Source organism: Nematolebias whitei, chromosome 15 (genome assembly GCF_014905685.2).
Source record: "Nematolebias whitei isolate Nwh7 chromosome 15, NemWhi1, whole genome shotgun sequence".
NCBI classification, from domain to species: domain Eukaryota; kingdom Metazoa; phylum Chordata; class Actinopteri; order Cyprinodontiformes; family Rivulidae; genus Nematolebias; species Nematolebias whitei.
In genome coordinates this window covers 40,926,240-40,944,476 of record NC_056512.1, presented here as the reverse complement: position 1 = coordinate 40,944,476, position 18,237 = coordinate 40,926,240, and the positions used below count along the sequence as shown (strand labels likewise).

The 18,237-nt window shown below is 42.4% G+C and overlaps 1 protein-coding gene across 1 annotated transcript; it reads left to right on the top strand.

The window, feature by feature from the left end:
- Nucleotides 1–327: 327 nt before the first annotated feature.
- On the top strand, nt 328–14,066 carry lrrc4ba (leucine rich repeat containing 4Ba). Its single transcript, XM_037688703.1, has 2 exons — nt 328–827; nt 11,765–14,066. Exons 1-2 carry the CDS (start codon nt 579–581, stop codon nt 13,709–13,711), a joined length of 2,196 nt encoding a protein of 731 aa, XP_037544631.1. The 5' UTR covers nt 328–578; the 3' UTR covers nt 13,712–14,066.
- The last annotated feature ends 4,171 nt before the right edge of the window (nt 14,067–18,237 follow it).

Genomic DNA, 18,237 nt, shown 5'->3' with positions numbered 1-18,237 from the left:
TTTGATTGAAGTTCCTCGCCCGTTTACTGCAGTCAGATGACTTCCTGTTTTCCGTATCTTGTTGCATATTTCAGCTCCTAAACATGTGGATTTGATTAGTTACAAGATATCTGCTTAGGGATTATGTGGGATTGGATTTAAGCAGCGGCGCAGACGTTCTGATGCTTCAGACAGATTTTTTTTGACAGTTCCTCTCATGATGAGCTGTACTGTGGCTGTCTACCTATTGTTTGCTTTATTCTGCGTGTGTTGCAGAAGACAAAGTGTTCTGTTTCCTAATATCTGCCTTTTGTCTTCCTCTCGCACATCACAGTAACTCCTGGGTTCTTCTCTCTTCACTCGTGTCCCCTGACGACCCGGAGAAGAAAAGGGAATACCATCTGTTTGTCTGCATCTTTCTGCGTTGACAACAAGAGACATCTTCAGAGGACCGAGGCAGAACCTCGGAGGATGTGGAATTAGGAGGAACAAGCCGCTACGATACGAATCAAACGGAAACTATTTCTAACAAGTCCACCAGCGTGGAGTCACCTGACCTGTACCTTCAGCTTACAGAGCAGGGTCATGTCCCAGGTGCCATGCGCATCGCCACGCTGACCTGCCGCCCTGGCCCCTCCCCCTTCCTCTTCTCATTGGCCCATCTACTGCTGCGGCTCCTCCTCGCCGGGCCGGAGTTAGTGGGAGCCGCCTCCTCCTCCTGCCCGTCGCTCTGCACGTGCTCCAACCAGGCCAGCCGAGTCATCTGCACCAGGCAGAACCTGGAGGAGGTTCCCGAGAGCATATCAGTCAATACGCGATACCTCAACCTGCAGGAGAACTCCATACAGGTAAACACCGGGTGGACCAAGTCACGCAGTCAGGACAAAACGGGTCCAAATGTCCCACAAACATGACGTTAGATAACAGTGAGACAGTCAAGCATCTCCTGTGTCTCTGTCCTGAAATGAAAATACATTTAAAAAATATTTTGGACATTTTGAAGTTGGGTTCTGTAAGAAGGTTTATGTAGGTCTAGTAAGAACACCTAAAGAAATTAAACTTTAGGCTAAATTGCACTGTGAGGGCAGAATAACTGCGAAAATTGGCTGAAGTACCTAGAATCTAGTTACGAAAACAAACAAACAAAAAAAAAAGAAGAACACTAGCTAAAAGCTAAATGTAGCAAAAGGCTGGCTAAATGCTACAAGCAGTGCTTAATTTGAGCCAGATCCTGGGGAACGCTCTTGTTTTGACCAGGTGCGTTCCAGTAACTATTTGCTTGGATCCAGTAACTCTCAGGTTTACCAATAATAAAGTTGTGAACAAATATGACTGCCTTGAATGAATAAACCTATATTGGATATGTAAACAGAAAATAATTACATAAACACTCATTTTAAATACAACAGCCACTTACGAGCTTCTTAATATCACATTAGAGCTGCCTCTTGAAGTAGCATTTTCGCTTCTACCCTTAAAAAAAATCCTCCCCTAAAAGGGGGGGGGGGGGGGGGGGGGTGAGTGCCAAGCTAACCAGGCAGTCGTACATGGGCAGGAGCCCACAGGCAGCCGCCATGAACAGATGGAGGAGGTGCAAGGAGGTTTCACATGTGGAGTCGGACAACAGGACAGTGAATTCAGTGGAGTTGTGCTCGGAACCATCAAATACGGGGGGGGGGGGGGGGGGGGGTTTAGGATGCTTGACAGAAGCGGAGTGTTTACAATTATAGGTAAACGTAGATGTTTAACAACCCATTAAAATGACCAAAATGCAGGAAATCACATCTACTTTTATTCAAAAAAAATTCTGGGGGAGGACTCCCTCCACCCCCACCCCGCCTGCTATTTGCGTTCCGGCATGAATCGGTTTACAAATTAAGCCCTGGCTACAAGTGGCAAAAAGTTAGCTAAAAGACAAACGTAGCCAAAAGCTGCCTAAAAGGTAAAGGTAGCAAAAGATCAGAAAAAAGCAGCAAAAGACTAAAAGAAACAAAAGGCTAGCTGACATTAGGAAATAGAGCTAAAGCTAAATGTAGCAATAGACTAATTAAATGCTAAGTGACGCAAAAAGCTACCTCAAATGTAAATTTACTAAAAGGCTATTTAAAAGGAGCAAACGATTAGCCAAGATTAGCAGATGGAGCTACAAGCAGTTAAATGTTTGGTTAGAGGAAATTGTAACCAAAAAATAGCTATGTAAATTTAGCAGCAGGCTTGTTAAAAGAAAAACAACCAAAAATTGCCTAAAATGTACAAGTAGCAAAAGAGCTGAAAAAAGCAGTATAGGACAAACAAACAAAAGGCTAGCTGACATTAGCAAATAAAGAGAGCTAAAGCTAAATGTAGCAAAAAAAAAAATTAAATGCTAAGTGATGCAAAAAGCTAGCTCAAAGGTAAACTGAGCAAAAGGCTATTTAAAAGTAGCAAAAGATTAACATATATATAAGAGCTAAAAGCAGCTAAATGTTTGGTTAAAGCTAAATGTAGCAAAAGACTAGCTAAATACAAATGGTAGCAAAAGGTAAATTTAGTAAAAGGCTAGCTAAAAGCAAAATGTGGCTCAAAACTGGCTAAAACCCAAAAATAGCAAAAGACCAAAAAAAATAAGGGAGCAAATTACAAAAAATACCAAAAAAAGTTATTGAAAAGTAGCAAAAGACTAGCTAAAATCAGCAAATAGAGGCTAACGTAGCAATGGCTGGGTTAAAACTAAATGTAGCAAAAGATAAAGGCAATAATCAATGTTATGCAACAAACTTGTCGTTAAGAAGTTGCTTCTGATGGAAAGGAACAAGAACCGGAAGTTTTCTTCTAAAATCGTTGATTGTAAAACGACGAAAGTAGAAGATTCCTGAACCTCAGATCTCAGATATGAAGCTGAAAAATGTTTAAATTAGTAAAAGAAGTGGGCGGATTTCCATGTAATTGGATCCATCGTCACGTTGCTGACAGCGCTTTGTTCCTTCGTGGATTTAAGTTCGTTCCCACGACTTTTGAACTCCTCCAATTAAAAGCAAAGACGTTGTTGAAATCGTCCAGCGCATCGTCTACAATGTTGCTCTGCATGAAGGTCGCTGCAGCTCGAGCTGCAGAGGAAACGTCTTATTAAACATTATGTGACCAGCCAGAAATGGAAAATTGTGCCACTTGATATAATATGTGAGGTTTAAAGAGGAGCTGTTAAAGAAGGAAAGTGTGTGTGTGTGTGTGTGTGTGTGTGTGTGTGGGGGGGGGGGGGGTGTAATAATAAGCATATTTGTTGCATTTCAGCCTTGGAAATTTGATTCGGTTTGTCGTATCCTGCAGCTCCACTTGAAATGATTAAAAATCTAAAAATGTTTGAACACCTGAAGGCATCCCAGATTCTGTGGCTTATTTTTTCCTCCACTGAGTACCCTGAGAGTAAAGCCTTGACAGCTCCCACCCCCTCCTAACACCCCCCACCCCTGCCGCCTCTGCTCTACATACAGAAAATGCAAAGGCCCAGCTCCAGGAGTCCCTGAACGTCTCATAGATCTCAAACAACGGATGTTTTAGGGCTGCAATTTAATTTATGGGGGGGTTGAAATAAAAACTTGTTGAAGTCAGACTCGTTTTTTTGTTGCTGCCATGGACGGTTGGTGATCGTGCCGTTCCCCGTCTTTCTGAGTGAGATTGTCCGTTAGCAAAATATCTCACAAGTAGATGGATTGTAACAAAACTCTCAGCATCGTTGGATTAACGTATTCAACTTGATTATCTTTTGGAGTCAGCTACATTCAAGATGGCCAAATGAGCTTTAAAACACAAAAACTACTCAGTCAGTTTTACAGATTTTTAGCTAAAGTTGGGAGTGGTAGTAGCTCAGCACCCACACGTGGCAAGATCTCACAATTTTGTGTGATATCCATGATGTTCTTTACGAGGTTTGACCAAAAACGGATTCAACTCGTCTCGACATAAAATTATTTTTGTCTAACTCTTCGGCATAAAAGGCAGCGGGCGATATGCAATTCCTTCAGTGAATTCTAGCCCTTAAATTGTTGATTTACGGCTCTTCTCTCTCAGCAGAGCCGAGATATGGACCTGTTCAGTTACTAATGCTCTAAGTCAGTATTTTGATGCTTTCTTGTCTAAATAGATTTAAACCTACTTCCAGTTCTCCAGCTGTATTTGTCTTCAGTTTGTACTCGTTGCTACCAACAAAAAAAAATAATAATTTACCATAATTTCCAGACTATTGAGCGCACCCAAATATTAGCCATGCCCACTAAATAAAAAAATATACAGTAGTCCCTCGTTTATTGCGGGTGTTAGGTTCCAACTGCCCCCACCCCCACAACAATAAGTGAAAATATGTGAAGTAGCGACTATTATTTATTTTAGTTTTGATATTTTAGGGCTTTAGAAACCATTCTTACACTCTTGCAATGTTCTAAACGCTCATGTTAACAACATACGTACAGTACTGTATATGTAGCTACTGAATTTTTCTTACCAGGCTCTGCAGAGCACAGCAACAGCTCTCGGTTCCGGTCCGACTCGGTTCCAGTCCGACTCGGTTCCGTTTCTGCAGACGTACCCTGCAGAGATGAAGCCCACAATCAATCTTCTAAACTCTTAAACCTACTAATTTTAACAACATACTTATATGTAGCTCGTCCCTGCTCGGAGGTCCTCGTCGGCTGGTTGAAAGATGAAAAAGGTCTCGTGGGCTCCAAATGAAGCGCCGGGCCTTTAGCGGCGCACGTCCCCATTTGGAAGTCCTCGTGGGCCAGCTAGGAGCTCTCGGATTCACAGCTGAGTCTGGGGGTCCAGTTCTGGTCCGATTCAGTGCAGCCCTTGAACGCCGAAGCGCTTTTTGTGTGTGTGTGTGTGTGGGGGGGGGGGGGGGGCAGACCTTAGGTTGGCCAGCATAGATCGGAGATGGTCGATTGAGTCCAAGTCTGGATGAAAAAAATCCCGATGGGCTCTGGAAAGAGCGCCAGACCTTCTGCGGCACGCGTCCCAATTAGAAGTCATTGTGGGCCAGCTAGGAGCTCTCAAGATTCACCGATGGGTCTGGAGGTCTGGTTCTGCTCCGGTTCAGCTCTCTGCATCAGCTGGGTCACTGTAAATAAGCACCAAACTTTTTTCGATCAGATCAAAACTTTCCTTCTAGTTAGTATTTCAGCAGAAGGAAACGGGGCTCCTGGGCGGGGCCCTGTTGGCTTCTGGGAAACGTGGTCATTATGAGCCGGAATACAGCGCAAGCTTACTGAGAGAAAACTACGAAATGGCAGCACCTGTCCTAAGTATTTTATTTTTCGTTAACTTTTTACTGTACAGTACTGTATCAAGTACTGCCCCAATCACATGAGTAATATTAAAGTTGACAATCGTGTGTCCTGTACAAATTTTTTGTGAAAATATGTTAATGCGCATTGACAAACCACGATATAGCGAGTCCACGAAAGTCAAACCGCAAAGCAGCGAGGGACTACTGTATATAATTTTGTACATATATAGGCCGTGCTTGTCTATAAGCTGCGGGTGTCCACGTAACATGAGATATTTACAAAGGTTTTTTTATTTTTACTTTTAATTAAATACGTACTGGTAACATACACAAATACGTACAGTAATTTATTTATTTTTTCTGAACAATGCCTGTAACACGGCTGGTTAGAAAAAAATAAATAAATACAGTAGCCCACCAGGAAGTCATTGATCGCTATCTTCATCTTCCTCCTGCACAAGCTTGTGTTGTCCTGCTCGGCTGTCAGGATCCACTGGCAGACTTGAGCAAAAGTTGCTCTGCGCATGCAGGGGAGTCATCCCCCACCCCCCATGAGAATGGGGGGGATCCATCCCCCGTCCCTGTTCCTTCCTCCTTTCCCCGTTTCATTGGTCCATTGTGGCCTGTTCGGTAATTTCACTGGTCAGTTTCTTTTACCTTTATTTATAAAGAACGTCTCACTGAGTCACGAGGACCTACCCCACAAGAGAGACGTGTACTGAGCAGCTCTGTGAGCACCCGGGTGTGACGAGGCTAAATGTGTTGGCGGCATGAAGCTCGTTAAGTCTGTAAAAAAAAATAATAATAAATAAAAATCCATAAATTAGCCACAACATTGTATAAGCTGTGAAAAAATTAGTCTGGAAATTACAGTACCCTTAAGTTTGAGGTTTCATCTCTGCATTCACTTTTAGTTGACGTGGATCCACACGGAGTCTGACCAACGTTCACATCTTCCCGTTTCCTTCAGGCACCCGGCAACATCGCGCGTCGAGTACTTTTCACCCCCACAACGTAAAACACCAGTAAAAATGATTTTAAAATACGTTTGGATATTAAAAGTCAATAAAAAAATGAAGTTAGGACCAAAACTCTACAGTCGAACACTACTATCGCCACTGAAAGCCAAGAGCTCAGGACATCCAGCTGTTATACTCACTGTTTGTTTTACGATTTAAAAGCTAGTTTTATTTAGAAATGAACCCAGTGGAGGGCCGAACTGAGCCCACTCTTGGGCCTGATTTGGCCCCCGGGCCATCAGTTGAACAGCCCTGCTGTACAGGGTCATTGATTTGGACTTTATCGCATCAACACTATTTAGCAACATGAGGAAGTCATATTAAAAATAAAAATAAAACTTTCTCCAGAAGTCCAGAAATACTTTTCACCAAAAACATTCAAAGTTAGAATAAAGGATTCAATATTTCGTGAAGGAAAATTATTTTAAGATTTTCTAATCGATTCTCAATTTTTTTGTTACAAAATATATTTAAATATCTACTTACAGCTAAAATGTGACGAGTGTCAAGCAGCAGGTTCATCGTTGAAGGAATGCATATCGCCCACCGTTTCCAACGCCGAGTGAGAAACGAGGAAGCTGCAGCTCCAACCTCCAGAACGACGTTCAGATTTCGTGCGATCGGTTAGTGCTCGACCTACGCGTCGAGTACGACTCTCAGCTACTACCACACTAAATCTTGGCTCAATAAGTAGAACTGACTGAGCTACAGCTATGTTTGTGTTTGCTAATGCTGCGTGGCTGGGGCGGCCATCTTTAGTAGGTCATTTGCAGATGCACATCCGAGAGAGTTTCATTAAATCCACCCTCTGGTTCATGAGATGTTCTGTAAGACAAACACACACAAGCAGAAACATTGTTGCCTTTGGTGGCGGGTGACAAAACACTGTTCATAAGAAAGTGCACGTATTTGTCTGAATGTAACAGAAAACCTGTCGTCCTGTTAACACGAAGTGGCCGACCTGCAGGTTTCATCAGTCAGGTTTGAATAATAAGCACGCTGATGGTGATCCGTCCTCGGGCGAAGCCTCGGTGACGTTCATCCTCAGTGACGTTGTTGCCGTGCGAGCACCGAGCAACGCCTAACCTTTTGCACAAGCGCTACACAAAGGTCAAGTTTGTGTGCGGTGGCGGCCGCCTGACGGATGCGTGGCCCGGCTGGACTCGACTTCACAGCAGTCAGGAGAGAAACTCTCAACAGGGCTTCAATTACCGTAGAGAGGCACTTCTGACAAACGATTACAAATAAAACTGCTCGTCCCCGTTAAGTCATGGGGCTTTTTGTGCTTTACACACAAAATGATAACTGCAAGAAGCTTTGAATTAATAAATCAGAACTTACATTATTTAAATGTTCAGCTGGTGCACATTTTACTCTTCTCTAGATTAAATATTGGATTATTTCATTATGTAAGTATTGTTATTGTAGTGTAGTTGTAAGCTACAGAAATGTCATTTTCTGCACAAATGACGCCTGAATGGTCGTTGCTGAAAGCAGCTGAAAAGATTTCCTCTCTAAACTGTTAACGCGAGCTGAAATTGAACAGCTGACATTTGATGAAAGCAGGAAAATAAAAGCAGAACACAGCAGAAAAACGGCAGAAATGTAGCAGAAAAAGCTAAAATAAAAAAAAGAAGAGGCCGATCAGTTTGCAAAAAAAGCTAAAATTAGCTAAAATGTAGCGTAAGCATTGTTTAGTGGGAGTATGCTGTTTGTGGGACTGTTTGTTTGGTGGCTCCTCAGATTGAAGAAGTCCTTTGGATGAAGGACAAAACGTCTCAGCAAAAAATAAACTGTCCAGATGACCTGACATTGTTGGCTTTTTACCTGGATTATTGAGCATGGACTTTAGTAGCTAAAATGTAGATAAAAGTAAAAGAAAATGCTGAACTCAGAAAGAAACTGAAAAAATATACAAATATGGCATTTTTTGGAAGAGTCACTTAAGGTGGGAACTAGCAACAAAAAAAAAAAAACTGAAACAAAATTTGAAATTAGCATAAAATGCAATTAAAGTACATGAAAGCAGAAAAAGCTGAATTTAACAGAAAAACGCTGAAAAAAGCTTAAATTAATAAAAAGCTTAAAATTAATAAAGTAGCTGAAAATAACTGGAAAAAGCTGAAAATAGCTGAGCCACAAGAAACGCTGAAACGAGCAGTAAAAAGTTGTAAACATCTCTTCAAAGTTCATGCACATAAACCAGGTAAAAATTCAACGTAGCTCAGTCAGGTCATCTGGACTGTTTGTTGAGACATTTTGTCCTTCATCCAAAGGACTTCATCAGTCGGAGGAGCCACAACAAACTCAGTCCCAAAAGCAGCACACTCACATAATGGACCAACCAGTACGCTGGTGATAACGTGGTTTCTGGGGCCTGCCCTCTCCCCTGTCGACTCCTCTGAGGCAGCCATAGTCAAAGTGGTTCAAAACATCAAAGTTCATGCTTAATCCAGGTAAAAAAAAAAATCCAAAAAAGCTCAGTCAGGTCATCTGGACGGTTCATTTTCAATTAGACAAACATGGCCGACAATGCTAAATATTTCAAAAGGTAAAAATCGCACGAGTCAGAGCAGGAATGTCCTGAATGAGCCGAACGTTTTGATTTTTGGAACCAGTTAAATGCCAAAACACATCGGGTCAAACATGGATCTCGATGGTGGAAACGTTTTCTAAGCATTCACACAATTATGATCATTTAGGTGTTGCTTTAAGATTAATTAAATATCAACCAACGACCAAAACTTTTGTGTAAGCTCCTCTTGATTCTATTAAACGTAAATAATTATATGTAGAGAAGCGATGCAGTTGTGTCCGTTTTAGTCCAAGCTTGAAAATAACATTACATGCAGGCTTTTGCAATACGGACACATTTCGCTCGAGCTGACCCTCGGCTACTTACACACCAAATATTAGCTCAATATCTGTGTAACAAACTAAGTTGGAGCCATTTTTGTGTTAGCTAGTGTTAATTAGCTGTAGCATCCGCCCCAAAAGTGGCAAAAATCTTTACAGTGATGTCTGATGTAACCAGGGATTAATTTGTAAACCAAAAAAATGCTGTAACACAAATAGCAGGAGGTGCGGGGGGGGTCGGGATCCTCCGTCAGACAATTTTGAATAAAGTAGATACCATTTCCTGCATTCTGGAGTATTTTACAAAGGTTTATTACAGTAGATTAACGTGAAACAAATGATGTAAACTCTGTTACTATTGAAATCTTTTGACTGAAAAGCGTTCATGATGCAAAACTGCTGCAGCTCTGCAGGTAAGGGGCATTCACTTCAGGACAAATTGAGGTCACCAGTTGGTCAGTTGCTGGCATGACTGCTGGACTGACCGACAGGTGGCACGACTCGTGCAACAACAAAAAAAATCACAGCTTTTACTGGCCAGTTCAAGACTGTTGTCATTTATTCAATATTTATTGAATATTTTGGTGAATCTAAAGTTTGAGGACTGTTTCCTTACACAATCCTAATGAAGCAGTGTTTCCCCTACCATTATACAGGCAGGGTGCCCCACCCCGCCTACCAAACTTAACTTGCCCCTCCCACCCGGCACTGACATATCACTAAGCTAGCAGCACAAAATACAGGCTCTCTAGCTAAATAGCCAAAGGCAGCACTCACATTGCCTCCTCCATCATGTTGAACGCCCCCCACCCCCGCTCAAAACCTGTTAGTACAAGCTGCGCACAGACATGTCTCTGTCTCCCCATCAGCAAAAATCATGGATGAGATGAGCACCCTGCCATGGCAAGCTAACCAGGGGAAACACTGTGAAGGTTTCTTTATTTTTCAATGTGCAGTTAAAATTTAGGGGCGCTTTAGCACCCCCAAAGTTAGGCTAAAATCACCACTGAAGCCAGTTCATCTTTATAATTTACTTTTAAACGCTTTATGTGTGATTTATCAGTGTACTAAGTGCAGGATTATTTCTTAGCTACTAGGTGTTTAGTATATCCAACACTGCGGTCGTGTGCGCCTCCTCGTCCTCCTCCCTGCTCCGCACCATGGGACAACAAGCGCTGCTCTAAGTTTTTGGCCAAACTTTGAAATAAAACTACCTAATATTTAGCGCTTTGTCACTGGCTTCGAAAAGAGTTGCTCTCAATCCTCTTGCTCAGTTCAGAAAAGCATCCTGGTCGCTCGGGACATCCGTTCAAATACTTTGACTGCACGACAAATAGCTTTACGAGCGTAGATCGTCGCCTCTTTTCTGCAGTTCAAGTGACAGCTCAGATAACTCCTGCAGTGACCCACACATCAGTTTGTGCACAAAAGTGCAGGGTCTTATGAATAATGCTAAATGTTTAAGCATAATTTTGTGGAATTTTTTTAAATAAAATTGCTCATGACTTTGAGCTTTTAGGGGCGGAGATTTTTTTAGGAGCATAAATAGAAATGCAAAGCGACAGCTCTGATGTGATATTAGGAAGCTGGTTATGTTTAAAATTAGTGTTTATGTAATTAGTCACAGTTTACATATCCAATATAGAATTTATTCTTCAAGGCAGTCAAATTTGTTCATAAAAATTATTATTATTAGGCTTAAGAGTTACCAGATCCAAGCAAACAGTTACCGGAACACACCCTTCAAAATACGTGGGTTCCCGGATATTGTTGCGGCAGGATCCGGCTCAAATTAAGCCCTGGATGTAACAGTAAAGACTCACACACCTTTAGCTAGGGTGATAAATATTACATAAAGAAACAAAGAACCTAATCAAACACAACAAAAAATAACATCTTTAGATTACGCTGCACATAACCATGGTTAGCATAACCAGCTTCAGTTTCAGCAGGAAAACTGATAATGTGAAATTCTCTTTGTTAGGAGTGAAAGGCTGTGAAAGTTTTACAAAGTATTTTAAAACCAATCTGCGGTCGACCCTGAGCCTAAAAATCTGCACTCACCAAAAAAAGAGTGAGAAAGATATCAAAACATACTGGAGTCAAACAATACTGTACTTGTCAACAATTAGAATCAAGTTAGTTAGAATCAATCATAGTTTTTTCCCCAACTATGGGAGTGTACTGTTTGTGGTGGGACCCAGTTTGTTGGTGGCTCCTCAGACTGAAGAGGTCCTTCGGATTAAGGACGAAACGTCTCAGCAAACAAAGAAACCGTCCAGAATCCAGATGACCTGACTGAACATTGTTGGATTTTAACCTGGATTACTGAGTATAAACTTTGGTATATAGACGTAGTTAAAATGCTGGGAGGACAGTGTTCTGTTGATATTAAGCTTCTGATTCACACTATCTGTGAAAAGTTTTGTTTTAATTTAAGAAAAACAAGCAGACTAAATTAAATCTTCATGTTCATGCATTTTGTCCTCCTGTCCCACGAGGCAGTGGGTGACTCCAGAAACAAACAAAAAAACGTTTAAACCTCCTGCAGAACCTGAGCAGCCATCTTTAGACTGAAAAGTTTATGTATCTACTGTTCACTGACTATTCTTTTTTGAATAACTTTTGATTATTTTCCATTTTGTCCTTCCAGGTCATCAAGTCTGACACCTTCAAGTACTTGAGGCACCTTGAAATCCTTCAGCTCTCCAAGAATCAAATACGGCAGATTGAGGTTGGAGCATTTAATGGCCTCCCTAACCTCAACACGCTGGAACTGTTTGACAACCGCCTCACACTGGTGCCATCGCATGCCTTTGAGTACCTCAGCAAGCTGCGAGAGCTTTGGCTGCGCAACAACCCCATTGAGACTCTGCCGGGCTATGCCTTCCACCGCGTGCCCTCGCTACGTCGCTTGGACCTGGGTGAGCTCAAGAAGTTGGATTTCATCTCCGATGCAGCCTTCATGGGCCTCATTAATCTACGGTACCTAAACCTTGGCATGTGTGGGCTGAAAGACATTCCAAAATTAACACCTCTTGTGCGTTTGGAAGAGCTGGAGTTGTCAGGAAATCGTCTGGAGATCATTCGTCCTGGTTCTTTCCAGGGATTGGTGTCTCTTCGGAAGTTGTGGCTAATGCACTCGCAGGTGTCAGTCATTGAGCGGAATGCCTTTGATGATCTAAAAAGCCTGGAGGAGCTCAATTTGTCTCATAATTCTCTGCACTCCTTGCCCCATGATCTGTTCACACCCCTTCACCAGCTGGAGAGGGTGCACCTCAACCACAATCCCTGGGTCTGCAACTGTGATGTGCTTTGGCTCAGCTGGTGGTTGAAGGAGACGGTTCCCAGCAACACCACCTGCTGCGCTCGCTGCCACGCTCCTCCAGTCCTAAAGGGCAAGTACATCGGAGAACTTGACCAGAGCCACTTCACCTGCTTTGCACCTGTCATAGTAGAGCCACCCACTGACCTGAATGTCACCGAAGGCATGGCCGCCGAGCTCAAATGTCGCACAAGCACGTCAACAACGTCTGTCAACTGGATCACCCCTAACGGCACCCTCATGACCCATGGGTCTTACCGTGTTCGGATATCCGTCCTGCACGATGGCACGCTCAACTTCACAAATGTCACCCTGCGAGACACGGGTCAGTACACTTGCATGGTTACCAATGCTGCTGGAAATACTACCGCCACTGCTGTCCTCAACGTTACTGCTGCTGATACCAGTGTCAACTACACCTACTTTACAACAGTTACCGTGGAGTCATTGGAGCCTGGAGGAGGTAAAGGTTTTGCATCGGTTGCCTATAACGAAACCTTCATCCCCATTCAGCCTGGCTCCACCCCTTCTAACCAGTGGCCATACGGGGTTCCTACCACAGACTCTTCCCTGCCTCCTGGCTGGTCCTCCTCCTCTCCTCATGCAACTCGACCCACTTTCACTGTGCCGATCACTGAGCCAGGCTCCTCGGGCTTGGACGATGTGATGAAGACCACCAAGATCATCATTGGCTGCTTTGTAGCCATTACATTCATGGCAGCGGTGATGCTGGTGGTGTTCTACAAGCTGAGGAAGCAGCACCAGCTGCACAAACACCATGGTCCAGCTCGCGCCATCGAGATTATAAATGTGGAGGACGAGCTTGCTGCTGGGGCCGGTGGTCGGGGCAGTGGGATCTCCGGAGGCTCCACTGTAACACAAAGTGGAGGCAGTGGAATAGGTGGGGGCCAGAGTCTCCGGCTGCACCATCCTGAGATAGTCAACTTACCCAACCTGGCTCGAACGGAACACCTGAACCACTACTACAAAACTCATCACTTCAACAACATGATGGGCCTGGGCATGAGCACGGGTGTTGGCCTCAACAACAACAACAACCCATCGCCGTGTTCTCAAACACAGAACCTATCCTGCTCCCAGGTTTCAACAACCACCTGTGGAGGGATGCCCTCATGTGGTACCCTGCCCTCTCCTGTACCCCTGCCCCAGTTGGGCCTGCACAGTTCCCTAAAAGGCCTAATGGGAAAGGGCCAGAATGAGCCACTACTTTTTAAGAATGGCTCCAAGGAAAACGTGCAAGAGACTCAAATCTAGATCCAAACTGATGGTGGAGGTATGAGGTAAGAAGAAAAAGATTTTCATAGAGAACAAGAATATCTGTCAAGCTAAGACTGATTGTAGCTCACCCTCATTTTGGATAAATTTCAGAAAAGTTGATGCTTCACTCCGGTTTTGTGGCTGACAGATAGGAAGACAATGGAGACAGTACGCTAGTCCCACCGACGGCATCTGCACCTAGCCTCTGTTCAAACCACAAACATCAAACTCCCTCATTGTGCGCAACCTGCCAAAGCTCAAGAAACAGCCGACCTTTTTCACTCAGCGGACACGTACGAGCCGTGCACATGTGCAATGAGCCTCATGAGGTTGTAGACAGATCGCTTCATATATTTACAGATGCATTCAGTGTATATATTTGGAGGGGAGTCATTGAACATGCCAGATTAGTGTTTGGTGGAGGCAGTGAATAGCAAACGATGATTTGTGGGAGCGGGATGTTCCCAGGTTTCCAGGAAGCTAAATTAGAGCAGGGCAGCTCTGCTGTTTACAGCACCACAACAATGACAAGGTGGCTTCGGGGAGCAGTTTCACGCTCACTTTTGCACTTTTACCCCCCTTTTACATTTTACTGGTTACTGTATTTTTTGAAATAGGAAAAGGAGCAAAGCAGATTACCACAAGAAAAAGAAAAATCTGACAAATAAGGGATGAAAAGAGATATAAAAAGTACAGATCATACATATTATATATACCGTAAATATATTTTCATTCAAAGAAATAAATTATAAAAATTCTTTATTGAGCTTCTGACTGAAACCTTCAAAGTCTGAAGAATATATATATATATATATATATATATATATATATATATAGATATATATATATATATATAAACAAGTGCAGCTGTTTTGGTGGCCCTCCTTTCAACCTTTCTGAACTTGGAACAAAATCCCTCACCACACCCCAGTGACTGCACTTCCTGTAAGGACAGTAGTGGAAGATATCCGTGGAGCTAAAACACAAGCCTGGCAAAGTGTTGACTAAATTTATTTTGTTTGGTTTTTGAAGTTTTTCTAATCACAAAAAAAATCATTCCCTTTTATTCACAGAAACAGGGTCATTTGAAAGGGAAGTTCCTTTTGCTCAGCTGCAAAAACATGAAAAACTTTTCATCTCTTGGTAATCGATGGCACTGTGGTATTAATAATAACGACCGTAACAGTAATAATGGTAACAAGCTCAGCTTTGTTTGTCATTTAATGATCAGCATGTTAATTTATAATGAACATGTTAATTCAGCGTGATTTACCCTAAAAGTGAGAGAATAACGTTACTGTGCTATCATTATTATTCACGTGACTATTATTGTTACTACTGGTGCCTACAGCTGAGTCATTGTTCGTTTGTATTTGAGACCCACGTTGTTTTGGACTAACAGCGTTGGGATGGACTTCATGTGCTGCTAAATGAACTCCACAAGCAGGAAATGACCTGGTCCCCAATATGGCTTCCTGAAGTCCAGACCTCATCTTCTCCTCTGATGTCTCCAGCAGTCAGGGTGTTATCAGGCATTAAAGGCCGGGCACGGACCTTTGATGAAGACTGCACCTTCGCAGAGGATTATTTCACAACTGGATCTCAGAGTTGTGGCGTGCGAGTGGATTTGAAGGCAGCAGGGAGCTAAATGGACAGCAGGCATTTTTTTTTTTTTTTGGTTTGTTTTTTTTAAAGGTAAGAGATGCTCTGTGAAGGAGAAGGTGGCCATACGGCGTGATCTATGGCAGCGGGAGAATTTTTTCTAAAGAAAAGCGACAAATAAATGAAAAAAAATATATAGAATCTCATAGATCTCTTTTAAAAAAATACAAAACTATTAAGATGTGTTTTTCATTTTTGTTTTTTTTTATCTAGTTTGATTTTTTTTTTATCACGTGTTATCTTTATTGTAATATTGTTATTGCTATTATGATTAGCTGATTACACTGGTTCTAATTATGAGAGGTGTTCTGTTAGAAGAGGTCACTTTGAAAATTAAAGAAAAAAAAAAACGGCACATAAAAAGGCAATGGAAGTCTGTGAAATTTGGTGGCTAGTTTGATTTTTTCCACATATATTTTGATCAACTTTAATTGTGGTATCTGTTTGTAACCCCTCGGCTCCTCCTGTGGTGAGTCATGGCGAGAGTGAAACAGTTGGCGCCGGGATGTTTATTTTTTTATTTATTTTGTTTTATTTTTTTTGTTTTTAAAGTCTGCGCAGGGAGAGCTCCAGCTTAGCGGCTCGCTCGGTACTTTTTGTGAATGTCATCATCGGTGCAGCGCTCGGAGTGAGATTGTGCCATGTCAATGCCTGGTTGCCGAGGCAACGAGCTCAGACTATAATGCGCCAAACGGCGTCACCGTCTGCGCCTGGCGATGCAAACCCCCACCCCCCCATCAGCTGTGTTCCTCTGAGGTGCTGCATCTCGAGGAGTCAGCCAGTGTTCCTTCAGTGGTACAAATCAACCTGAGTACGAGATCCCCCCCCCAACCCCCAACCCTCAGCATCCTGCCATCAGGTTTCCCTGGCAACTGTTGCTGCTGCGACAGCTCTCGTTACAGCAGCTTGATTTGAGTTTTGAATGCTAAACAGATGGGAGCAGGCAGAACTTGGTGTTTTTCTCCTCTTTATCTGGTAATTTGGCTCCATAATGTTCACCATTAGTTTTTTTTAACCAGCCAAAGCTTTTTTCTTTTACAACTTCTTGTCAGAGAATCACGACACCACTATCAGCTTTGTGTTTGCACCATGGCCAAACAAGTTCATGCACCTTTCCCTCGTTATTAAAGCTACTCATTGCAAAAAAAAAAAATCAAACATAAAAAAGGTCATCCTGAACTACATCAAATGTTGCCGTTTAATAAAGTTTACTCGTAGCTTTCTAGATGCATTGATATGCAATTCTGAAACGCAGGTACGCAATCAATGTAAAGAAAGCACTCGACAGAATCTGCTGAAAGCCACATGGACGCTTGAGTCACGTGACTGAGCTGCATCAGGCTGCACGTAGTCTGCAGGTAAACACATACCGTGTAATCTCAGAGAAGAGGTGGAAATATAGGAAGGAATATGCTGCTAAACGTGAAAGAAGAGATGGAGTGAGACGATGTCGGGATCAAACAGGTCAGAGCTCAGTGTTAAAACATGCCCGGCTTTTACGAAACTTTCTCTAGACTCGTGAGTTTTTCAATTTCATTTTTAATGAGTTCAACTCGTTTTCACGAGGCACAAAAACAATTATCAAAGGGTCAATATGTTTGTTTTCTGAGGGGAAAATACCACGGTTTTCAGGTTTATTGTCAAAATATTCACATTCAACAAGAAATTTACTTCAATAAATCTTATTTATCAGTCACAACAAACAGTTCACTGATTTTTTTTTGTAAAATTGTACTTTTTCACTTCTTACGTCTTCCTTTCATCACCTTTTACCACAAGCCATCAAAACAGCTACAAAATAATGTGCAAGCTCTTCAGCTTAAAATTACAAAATAAAATTTTAAAAATGTTTTTCAGGCCGACTGTAGCTGTAAAACCTTCAAGGGCGTTTGAAACGTGGGAACTCTTAGGCCTATAGAGGACATTAGAGTGAAATCTCTGGCATTTTCACCTCCATTTCAAAGTTCAACGGACTCTTTTCCTTTCAACTCAAACAAAAAAACGAGATCCAAACTTTATTTTCTCAGATACCGAGCAGACACATCATCGTGTGAACGTAGCATTAAGTCTGTTCTGTTTTAAATTAATGCGTGACGGAGACTCTTCCTCTAAGCACGAAGCTGCAGGAAGCTGGCAGAGGAAAGGAAAGGAGTCTAGCTACAAATCACTGGGGAAACAGAAAAAGGTACCGTATTTTCCATCGTACGCATTGCACCACCCTGTAAGTCGCATCAGTCCAAATAAGTCGAATAAAGTGGAAAAATCCATAAATGCGTCGCATCTATTATGCATCACCGCTGTCAACACGGAAATGTGGGCCGACTCGGGACATGTGGGCCGGTGTTGTGCCGAAAATCGATTGGCGCAGCGAAATGAAGCTGATTTGACTGTTGCTCCATGCGAGCTGGACGAAGGTAGCAGGCTATGGCAAGCCAACTGTGTCATTAATAGACACTTTTACCAATTGCATGAAAACGGTCATATCTCAGCCAAAAATTGGTTTATAAATATGACGATAAAAACAAATACGTCACTTCGCTGTTTAAGTCGCAGGGCATGCAAATTATGCAAAAAGCTGTGACATATAGGGCGAAAAATACAGTAATCTCCGTCCAAAAAAAATAAATGTTTTCTGTGTTTGACCTTTCCAATGATAATTTCACCAGACACCGCCATGAGGCAGGGTTTTATTTTGTGATTTGTGAGGGTTAAACTAAACAGTTTTACAATCGTTTTGCTCCTACCCTTGACATCAAACGGCTCTTCCATAATTGACCCATTTTCAGTCTTTTTGGCCATTTCCTTAAATAACCAAACATGGTAGTTCCCATTCAAACATTTAGTCTTGAAATTTTTAATTT

Excerpts from the sequence above, each read along its gene's own strand:
- lrrc4ba (XM_037688703.1), top strand. The coding sequence starts at position 579 with ATGCGCATCGCCACGCTGACCTGCCGCCCTGGCCCCTCCCCCTTCCTC. Across the intron at positions 828-11,764 it reads TGCAGGAGAACTCCATACAG|GTCATCAAGTCTGACACCTT; the intron begins GTAAACACCGGG and ends TTGTCCTTCCAG.